The sequence below is a fragment of the Delphinus delphis genome, chromosome 7 (assembly GCF_949987515.2).
Source record: "Delphinus delphis chromosome 7, mDelDel1.2, whole genome shotgun sequence".
Classification (NCBI taxonomy): Eukaryota; Metazoa; Chordata; class Mammalia; order Artiodactyla; family Delphinidae; genus Delphinus; species Delphinus delphis.
In genome coordinates, this window is record NC_082689.1 from 58,444,028 (window position 1) to 58,455,007 (window position 10,980).

The following is a 10,980-nucleotide window of genomic DNA, read 5'->3' on the forward strand; positions in this document are numbered from 1 at the left end:
TCAGAGTAACTCAAACGTATCATATAAACAAGTTACTCTTCTGAGAATGTGAAATACTCTTTAGAAATTCAGAATGCCATAATAGAATTGTCCTAATTATTTATTTATAAGTCTAAACAATTGTTGAAAATTAATATGTGATTATTTTATTTTATGTAACTAAAATAGAATATTAAAAAATGTAAAATGTATTATACTTATTCAGACTTTCTGGAGAAAATGCCCTTGAAATTTGATAGTGTAATGTTATTGGGTATTTCCATATTTAAAATAGTACATAAAATTAATGTTTCATCTGATTAGAGCTTTATATTTCAGTTTGCAGTTGGTCCAGCTAATGTTACAAACTTTTCTTTATGCCAGGATGACCATTTATTTAGGGTGCTATATAATTACAAATTCTGATTCAGTAAGAATTTTTTTAATAGTTATTACTATTGAGGAAAGTATACTGAGACAGTTAATGCATTTTTTAATTTAAACTTATAGTATATGTGACTTGAATAATTTACAGGGAAGAAAATGATTTGTCATTTAATAAAAGTAAAGAATGTATTTGTATTTGAATACCACTTTTAATAGCTTCTAAGAAACTATATTGTCTATTCAAAATTTTATATTTGTCGGCAAAAGGACTGTTTTTACATAGCCTGTCACTGTTTTTTCCCAATAACAGGAAATTGGATCGACTTGAGAAGAAAAAAAAGAAAAAGAGAAAAGATAGAAAAAAGAAAAAGCTTCAGAAGAGCAGAAGTAAACACAAAAAACATAAAAACAAATCCTCCTCCTCTTCCTCTTCCTCCTCTGGTGGCACTTCAGAAAGCAGCAGTGAGAGTGACAACAAAGAAAAAAAAATACAGAAGAAGAAAAGAAAGAAAAACAAGCGTTCAGGGAATTACAACAGTGGTTCTGAAGAGACGGACAAGTCTAAGAAGAGAAAACTTGATGAAGAACGTTCTAGCAGTCACAGTAACAAGGAAAAGCCTAGGTTTTTAAAACAAGAGAGTTCTGGGGAGAAGAGCAAATGGAGGCATTCTGATTCTGACAGAAAGCCCAGAAGCCATAACCAGAGTCCAGAGGAGAGAGGATCTGGAAGAAATGAGAGAGGCAGCAGGAGCCAGAGCAGGGATGAGAGGAGTAGGAGAAGCCGAAGCAGAAGTCATGGTGGTTACAAGCCAGGAGAAATAAGAAGACGGCCACGGCCAAGTCCCAGTGAAGAGTGGGACAGAAGAAATGACACCAGAAGCCATGGCACAGATAGACACAGAGGAGGGAAAATGCACAGAGCATTGTCAGGAGACAGGCACACTAGAGTGATGCAAACAAAGAGAATGGAGAAGTAGAGAATAGAGACTTGTATGTGACAATTACCTGGAAATAAAAATATCTCCACTTTCTTCTTGAATACCTTTAGCAAGGGCTAAATTATGTACTATTGTCTTTCTAATAAAACTCTATTTTAATTTTTCATCTCTGTAAACTGTTATATCAGGTACAAAACTACATGAATTCCATAAGAATGAACTTGGCAAATATTTGTAAGTGATCTATTTTGGGGCTGTAAAAATATTTTCTGTTGGGCTTCCCTGGTGGCGCAGTGGTTGGGAGTCCGCCTGCCGATGCAGGGGACGCGGGTTCGTGCCCCGGTCTGGGAGGATCCCACGTGCCGTGGAGCGGCTGGGCCCGTGAGCCGTGGCCGCTGGGCCTGCGCGTCCGGAGCCTGTGCTCCGCAACGGGAGAGGCCGCAGCAGTGAGAGGCCCGCGTACCGCAAAAAAAAAAAAAAAAATTCTGTTCATTAATGTTTCTTGTGCCCTATACTAAAACAAAAACCCCATGTAACTGCGTGACATTTTCTTTGTTCTGAAACATCATTAAAAGAATGACAGTACATTGAATGGGTATAGTTTATTTTTTTTCAATTCAAATTTATTACTCTTAAGATTTGAATTTACTTGAAGCCAAGTGTAATCACTGTAGAAATTCACTGCTATGAATTAAGTAATGGATTGGTCAGTATTTCTTTAAGACTTTAAATTCCCTTCAGTTTTGCTCTAGGGTCAGAAGCTATTTACATTTGGATGATGTATTTTCTATGCTGCCATAACAAATAACCTCAGTCTTAACGCGAATACAGTTCTGGAGATCAGAAATCTGAAATGGGTCTCGCTGGGCTAAAATCGGTGTCAGCAGGTTTGATTCTGGAGGCTCTATGGAAAATCTGTTTGCTCGTTGCAGCTTCTAGAGGCCACCTGCACTCCGTGGCTCCTGGCCCCTTCTTCCATCTTCAAAGCTAACAAAGTCAAGTTCTCACATCTAATCACTCTGACACTTTCACATTCTGCATTGTTTTCCACTCTTTGGGACCCTTGTGATTACATTGGGCCCACCAGGAGAATCTCCCTATTTCAAAGTCAACTGATTAGCAACCTTAATTCTATCTGCAACCTTAATTGCCCTGTGCCATGTAACCTAACATCTTCACAGGTTCCAGGTATTGGGATTGCTATGTCATTAAGGGACCATTATTCTACCTAGGACAGATGGCCCTTCTACTACTGACATTCAGCTATTACAGATTTTACTTCTAAAGGGGAAGCATTTACATAACGTCACAAATGAACCAGTGTAAACTGTTTAGATATATTTCATAAGTATAGGTATATAAGGTATGTTTAAATTTAGCTGCAAGGTTCCCCTTGTGTTTCAAAGCATATGGTGAAGGAAAACTATAGAAAAAAATCATTTAGTTCAAATTACAAGTAACATGGAATTCCAAAAAATGTATACTAACCATCATGGACACAAGTATTGTTATCAGGGTTCCACATTTTAAAAACACCTCTTACTTAATACAATACAAATATTGATTAGTTTGGATTGTTTTGAGAATGGAAGTCCTAATTTCATAAATTTTATAGGAAAGAAGTTTGAAAGAAGAATTAAGGAAAACCTCTCTGTGTAGTCTGGTATGTGTATCTTTGTCTTGTATATGCACACACACAGATGTCCTCTGATTTGCAAGCAGCTAAAGGCATAAGCAACCGTTTGATTATTTATATTTTTAAGAGAGTTGGGAGGGGAGAACTTGAATTCATTCTACGGTACTCTTCAATAACTTACAGTGCACCTCAAAGATCCCTTTCCCGCTTCATTTAAAAAAAGCATGCATTTGAGATTGATAAAGACCGCTAATTTACACCTTGAGTTCATCAGTGTTGCACTGATTATTTTCTATCTTATGCCTTTTTAGACTTTATAATTTTTATAATGTCAAAACCTATGCAATATTTACTGCCTTAAAGGATTTCTGAACCAGTGTTCATGAAGAGAAATGTTGAAAAGCATCCTGGAATTAAAGTGAATTGTATACATTATCATTTCTTAACACTTCGACTTCCACAAAAGTGTGGTCCCCTTTTAACTTTATAAGTGGCTGCAAGAATTTTTCAAATCTCTGGTTTACTTATCCTTCACCGTTAAGATTGAGAAACTATAAAGTACCAATAGCCCCAACATTCTTATCTATCCAATGGTGAGAAAAATTCCCATGTAATTATAGGAAATGTTGGCTTGCTGTTTGGCTTTCAGACTTGGTCACTAAAGGATGCTACACAGCCCCAAGGGGCTAGCATTCCAACTTGGCAAACTTAAAGACTGAAGGGAGGCATTTTCACATACAATCATAACATGGTAATAAATAGCTTTAAAGAGGCTCACCTGACTTGTTCTGCACACTCTAATGATAAGGGTAAAAGGAATTGAAAGTGATTTTTAAAATAAAACATTAGGCATCTAATTATACTTTTGCTTTTGAAATACAAGGTAAAAACCAAAGAGATAAACCTCATAATAAAAAAGATATCTAGTTGTAAGTGTAGAGGTTCCCCTAAGTACTAACGCCAAAAGAGAATCCTCCAAGTTTAATGAATATGATTCAAGAACAAGAGTCCCCAACAGTGAGTGACTTTTTTTTAGAAAAACCACAGGAAAAGTCTGGTGATATGTCCTTCTTCTTACCCTTAATAGAGAAATTCTTTTAAAGAAATCTGGGTGTGCCTGGTGACATTTGTTCAGTGGCCTGGCACTGCACTGGCCAACTTGGGAGACATTATTGGGGTCCCCTCCTCCCCTTTTCCCTGGCCTAACATTTAACATAATTTAACACTAGCAAATTAATTCCTGTAGGAGGTGCTGTCGATTTACAAATGGTCAGGCACGATCAGGTTACTAGGTTAGGACTTGTTTATCTGAACGTCTATGTGGTAAGTTAGTCATAATTTCATCTAATAAATGTGCCAAAATAGGCAGAGGTTGCTGCAGCACGGCGGCAGGTCTGCTTACCTTGCGGTAGGAAATGGAGATCTTACTTTGTATCATACGGTTTTAATCTGAAGAAAGCTTTTTATCTGAAAGGCTTGGAGAGACCTTCCTTGTTCTTCCAAGAGATGGCTTGCTGATAGTGAATCACATCCGTCCACGCTGTTGGGAGCTCGGCGTTTCCCAGTTTCCATCAAATATTTACTATGTTTTAGCATTGAATCGCAAAGATTCCAAATCCACCTGAGCCATTCCACTCTCCTTACCTAACGACCACTCGGCCAAGACGCAGGTGGAGGCCGCTCAACAAGGCCGCGTCCTCCACACCCTGTGTTTAAGATCAGGGAGAAGGCTGCATTTTAGCTTCAGTAGCTGAGGGGTATTAAGAAATCTTATTTCGGTTTTCTGAAAAGAAAACCTTGATAGTTACCACTTCTTGAAAAGAGCTAAAAGTATGCAATAGCTGCAGACCTTGGGAGCGGGTTTTTCGGATCCAAAAGGAGAAATGCTTTTTTAAAGTTGTGAGGAACAAATAAGACCGAGGGAACTCTTAAGTTTTGGGAAATGCCATGGCAACTGAGAGCTGATGAAGCTCCTCAAACCCCGTTCCTGCTGACAGAAAAGGAAGCAGATCCTCATGCCCTTCCCCCTTTCTCCTCCCTTCACGCCACACTTAACATCACCCTCAGAATGTAACAGTAATAATGAAGCGAGGTGTGGGGTGAAACATAGGAACGGCTTGTCATGGAAAACGCACACTCTGGCCCAAATTGCCCGTGAGTCGCCTTTCCGCGACTCGTAGGCACGGAAAAAACCCAGTCCTTTCGGTTCGAAGGTCCTCCCGACGGGGCGGTCAGAAGTGGAGGTCCAGCGGTTTGGGTGCTGACCGGACCGAGGCTTCCAAGGACCTCGCCTTAGACCGGAGGCCGGAAGGGGGCTGGAGTGAGTCCCGGGCTGGCGTGCCCCTTCCCATCCCCACAGGCGCCTCCACCCCTGCGTACGGTGGTGCTTTCCTTCTAGACGCGTGCCTGGCAACCTTCTGAACATACCTCAAACCCATATGAAAGCCTGAGAATTAGGGGGAGCGTCTCCCTCCTAGAATAGGCGCCTCCCGTACGAGGAGGCCGCTGGACTCCCCACCGACAAAGTGTAACGGGAAAGGATGCGGGCTAGCTCACGGCAAGGGTCTCCGTCCCCCCACCCCCGACCCTGCCAGTGGCCCACTCAGAAGAAATTCCAGGCTGCGGACCACGGGAGCTGCGCCCTGGGGACCAGCACTCCCGGGCCGCCACGCGCCCTCGCCTGCCAGTTCCAGCCTAAGCTCTCCCGGCCTCCAGCGCCTTTCGCCTACGCAGGTCAGAGGGCGGACTTGCCTTCACTAGTTAGGAAAGCGAGCGAATTTCTCTCGTCTCTCGGGCTCCACAGGTGAAGAGGGCGCTTTAGGGCGCCGCTGCTAATCTCTCGCTCCTGGGGCAAAAGTGAAAATGTTGACTCTCGCCAGCAATCTGCAAGCAGAAAACAAATCGGGGTTGCCGAGGAGGGGGTCGGGGGGGACAACACATCACTTTGCATTTCTTTTATAAATGAATCACCCTGAAACGGTTAGATGTTTGCAAAACAATGCAAAATCCCTGGTATGAGTGCAAGGGTCTTGGAAAATCTTAAACCTTGTTTTTCTTTCCCGGGTCCCTGAGAACAGGCCCTGACGGAACATGTTTCCACGGACCTACTGAAACCTTCCCCTTAACTGGAGTTGCAAACACACTGTATATATTTATATCAATAACATATAGGGTAGGCATGTCTGTATGTATTTACCTCATACATATTTCTATAAACTCCAGCATCTGGAAAGGGTGGGGGTAAATAACCCCGAACGGTTAAAATTATGGAGAAGGGATAATAACTGATTACTAATTTGAAAGTAAATAAACAGGTGACTTTTTCAGATCAAATCCCTCCTTGGATCGTTACAATAAATATCTCTGAAGGAAGCTCTCTATTTATGTTGTCATTGATTAATTCTTCACTACCTCATTTGATTTCGATTTAGAACGATTTGATTCTAATTTAATTAGCATGTAATTTGGATGTACATAATTACTGTAATTATGACATTCAGGTAAGGCAGCTTTAGGCTGAAAGGCAATTTCAAATTTTCTAGCAACCTACTTTGTACTGGGAAATGGACAAGGACTTTGCGCCCTGCTATCCAAGTAGTAATTAGCACATCTTTTTGAAACAGGCAGTGCGGCGGGGTTTGTATTAAAACAGCAAATACAAACCCAACCGAGTTACCGGCTGCAAAGGTGGCTGCGAGTTCCCGGAAATGCACGGCGTTTCCCTGGCGCGAGATCGGGGAGCCCGGCGCCCCAGCGCCTGGGCCGGCTCTAGCTGCTGCGGGCTCCGGCGCCTCTGCGGCCTCTGGCGCGGGATTTGGAGATGTAGCTTTCAAGATTAAAATACAATAAACGTGCGGGGAGGGTGGGGGACAAGAAAGGAGGGGAAGAAGCCACTGCACGACGTCTGAAGACGCGGGGTTGGGTAGTGGACTAGGAAGAGGAGGGAAAGGGGCGGCGGGAGGAGGGCGAGGCAGAGTGGAGAGAAAATTGATCAACGCCCCCAAGTGTTACCCGATTTTAGATTTGGGTTTCAAAGGGAAAAGGTGGGGGCCAAAGGGGTCAGTTTGCGCCAGCAGGGAGTGCGGACCCTTCGCAAGCGTCTGGGGTCAGGGGTTTCGGGACTTCTGGCAGCCCTAGGGGGCCCTGCGCTCCCCGCAGGGCCCCGGCCTGCCCAGCAGCCCCCAGCACCCGACTCGGGCGGGACGGCGCCTGGAGGACAGAGGCGAGGCAGGAGGCTGCTTCGGCCATCCCCGGGTCCAGGCCGGAGAAAACTGCAGGTCCCTCGCTTCCTCCCCTTCACAGGGGGCGCCTGGGGACCTGGGACGGTCTGCTTGCCTGGTTTAATCAGCTTGGTTCGGTCGGTCCCAGATAACCCACGTGGGTCCCGCCGACCGGGAGCCTTCAGATCCGGGTAGTTGGGGGAAGAGCGCAGGGGCGCTGCAGCCACGGCCGGGTCCCCATGCCGGGGTTCACGTCGCCGCCAACAGCGCCCAGCGTGCTCACCTCCAAGTTGGAAGACCCTAAAGTTGCCTTGAAGGAAATGCTAAATGCGCCAATTCTAAGACTAGGGCCAAGCAGGGCGTTATATTGTTTCGTTTGGATTTTCAGTTAGCAAGTTCCAGAAAAGACTTCCTTTGTCTGGGAGCATTTAATACCGGCCATTACTAAGCAGTGCCGCCCAGTAGCGGGGCTTGTCCCCCACGAAGCACAAAAACTCGCTTTTCTTTGCTCGATTCGCTGGGTTGCTGCAGCTCGCGGCAAACGCCGACTCCCCGCGCTCGAAGCGGCGAGCAAGGGCGGACAGCGCGGCCTTCCCGGCCCGGAGCTCTAGATGGCGCCAGCGAGCCGCACTCGCCAAGCTCCTCTTAAGGGAATCAAGAGCGACTGTCAAACATAAAAGCAAATCAGAGTTTTCAGTTTTTTTAATGTGTTAAGAATGTTATTCCTTAAGAAAATTTGTAGCTAAATTATTCTCACTTAAAATAAACACTTAGTATACCAATTACACAAATGGGCGGGATTTATGTAAGATTTACTTCATCTGCATTTTTGTAGTGGGAGAGAGCCTTGGTGAATACAGATAATAGATGCAAATAAGATTAGAGTTAAAACAAATAAAGTTTCCATCTGAATAAAAAGAAATTCAATTTTACACGACTTATAATGATTTGACGGAATGTCCAGACAAGCCGCTCAGGTGCACCATCTAATCGTGTCAAACTAATGTTGTTTTCCCTCCTTGAGGAAAGAAAAATCTTTCTTTCTTTTTTCTTTCTTTTTTCTTTCTTTTTTCCCCCCTTCATCAGGTAGGATCCAATTCACTCCGCAGGGGAAAATGTAAAGCCAGAAAAGGAAATCGCCGGGGGAGGGTGTGGATCGGCGCTGGCTAGGCGAAGAGCCGAGGAAAACTTGGTCTTCGTTCCTCTACTACGCAGGAAACTACAGCACAGGAAACGCTGGGAGAAACCGGCTGAAACGAAATCGCATTTCCCCTCACCCGGGCCTGAGCGGACTCAGGACCCCTGTCTGCGCCCCTCGCCCCACACCGGCCTCCGAGCAGCAGCCCCTGTCTGCGCCCCGACCCCTGGCCGCGGCCTCCCGTTTCTCCCGGGCCCAGGAGCCAGATTGGCCCGGGCCCCGTAGCCCCCAGGTGGCCCAGGGGAGACGCGGCTCCACCTCGGGTGGAGACCGAACTCTTCCCGGGTTCGTGGACTCTCCTCCCACGCACGCTCTCTCCAATTTGCTCGGCCGCAGCGGGTGGCTGCCCGCTCAAGACAAGGTATACCCGCGCCCCCCAGAGGCCCCTGGGCCTGGGGGTTGGGTAGGAGCGCGGGGGTCTGCCTTGCCTGCTGGTTTCGGCTGGGGGCAGGGGCCCGCTCCCTCCGCGTGCAGGTTCCGCGAGCTCTGCCCACCCCCCGACTGGACGCTCGGGCCCGGCCGCCGCCCGCCGTTCCCGGGAGCCGCGGTGATGGACGTCGGCTGACCCGCGGGGCAGAGGCAGCGCGCAGAGGCCTTGATCACTGGGCTGCGGAGGGAGCCGCGCGGCGAGCGGGACCTGCACGGCCAGGCCCTTTGATCTGCTTTTATTATCCACGAGAAACAAAGCTGCCTGGGACAGACGCCCGGGCGCCCTCATTCCTCGGGAGACCCCACCACACCCTCACCTCCGCGCCGCCCGCCCTCAGCCCCCAAACACACCGGGCACCCTCCCGGCCTCCAGCACCTCGGCCTCGAGCCCCCAGGGTGAACGTCCCCCTGGCCAGCTGCTCCAGGCCAGACCTGGACCAGACGCGCGAGGAGTGTGGGCTGGGGCGCCCGGTGATAAACTGTTTGAGCGGGGAGCGAAAATGGCCAAAGAAAAGAAACACTCGAGGAAGAGAGGGGCAGCCGAGGCTGCGGGGACAGCAAGAAGGAGGAGCGGGAAGAAGCCACCCAGCGCCACGCTGCAAACGCCCCTCTGGGGACCTTCGCTGTACGTTTTACCGCTACTTTGCTAATTGGCTTTTCACTGCAGTTTGCGAGAAAAATTTTGTTGACTATTAATAACAACAATTTATTTTTCCCCCATAAAAATAAAAACATTCATTCAAGTTCCCAAGGCAGTCATAATAATAAAAAAATTCCCCCCCACTGCGGCTGACTTTACTTGCATTTCCTATTGTGTGGGGAGCTTTTTAGAAATATTTTTATTCTGTAAATATGTACTTTATTTTCTAAACTAACATTTTTTCGAATTGGGAAATTATCTCATTTACCAATTTTCTTTTCGTCTCTCCCTCTCTTCTCCCTCTTTTTTAAACTGGGGCTGTTAAGTTGGTGGTCAGAAGACAAAGAGAGTGAAAATAATTTTCATTTCAATAATTGCCTTCTGGTCAATTTAACTGTGCCTTATTTTGAAAGAGACTGTCTAAATGAGATTCCTGTCCCAAATGTGTTCCCAGGCCTGATCCCAGCCTTTAATTATTCCTGAGTTTTTTTTCTTCAGAATAAGACGCCGCACTGAGTAATCACAAAGAAGTCAGAGAGCATCCTTGAACCTTTTCAGAAGCAGCGCCACTGATATTCAAATAACCTGCGAGGGCCATTTGACGGCGCGGGGACCTAGGCATTTCCAATTCACTATTTGCATAGATCAGCCGTCTTTGAAAAGGAAAGGAGCAGTTGTCTTCCATAACATTAAAAAGCCTAGTTATCAAATCAAGTGCTTAGTTTGGGGGCTTTTAAAACGTTTACATTTTATCTCAGGTTGCCCTTTACCGTTTGACATGCAAATTTGGTGCAGTTAATTTAGACAATTAAAAAGATCTTCAAGGGAGCTTTGTCACGGAGAATATTTGGAGTTTTCCCCGTGGACCAGCTGAGATAAAGTTGGCCAGAACAAATGATGTCTAGGAGATTAATTAGATATTTGATAAGACATGAATCCCTAATAAGGGAATACAAGGCACAGGGGGCTGCTGTGTGCTCTAAGTCAAAATTAATAACATTTAACAAGATTTTCATTTAGGCATGAAATGTCTTTTCCGGGGTATTGACTCTAGCGATTTATTCCCCTGAGTCACCTCCCAACGTAGAGGGTCTTGGGAGCTACGACTTCTTTTAAAAAGCTTTTTCCTTTCAAAGATTGTTTTAAAACCGCTTTACAAACAAACCCACTGGAGTTTCGTCAGACCCCTCCGGGAGGGGTAGGCACCTCCCCAGTTAAAGCTGCCAAGGACCTTTGCTTTTTTGAAGGGGCTCCAGAGTTTTAAAATGTCACCTTTTGAGAGCTCTCTCGTTTAGTAATACAACTACACCTTCTTATAACCTAATTTAATTTACGCTGTTAATATACAAATAAATAATTTGTGTATATACAAATAAATAATTCTCACTTCTCAAAAACGTATCGCTTTTATAACTCACATAAACCTCACATCACCTAAAACTAACTTAAGGGATTTTTTTCCCAACAAAAAAAAGTCGGCCCACTTAAAGGTTATTGAGGGGGTAACAGGATCAAAAAAAAAAAAAGAAAGTGTATTGTTCAGAGTCCTTTAA

General features: G+C 45.4%; 1 protein-coding gene across 1 annotated transcript in view; it reads left to right on the forward strand.

The window, feature by feature from the left end:
* The window catches only part of CIR1 (corepressor interacting with RBPJ, CIR1), a 40,266-nt gene extending 38,379 nt beyond the window's left edge, over positions 1–1,887 (forward strand). The window contains exon 10 of the mRNA XM_060016568.1: positions 677–1,887. Within this exon, the coding sequence (XP_059872551.1) occupies positions 677–1,343 (667 nt within the window). The 3' untranslated portion in view covers positions 1,344–1,887. The remainder of the gene's footprint in view (positions 1–676) is intronic.
* Positions 1,888–10,980: the final 9,093 nt, after the last annotated feature.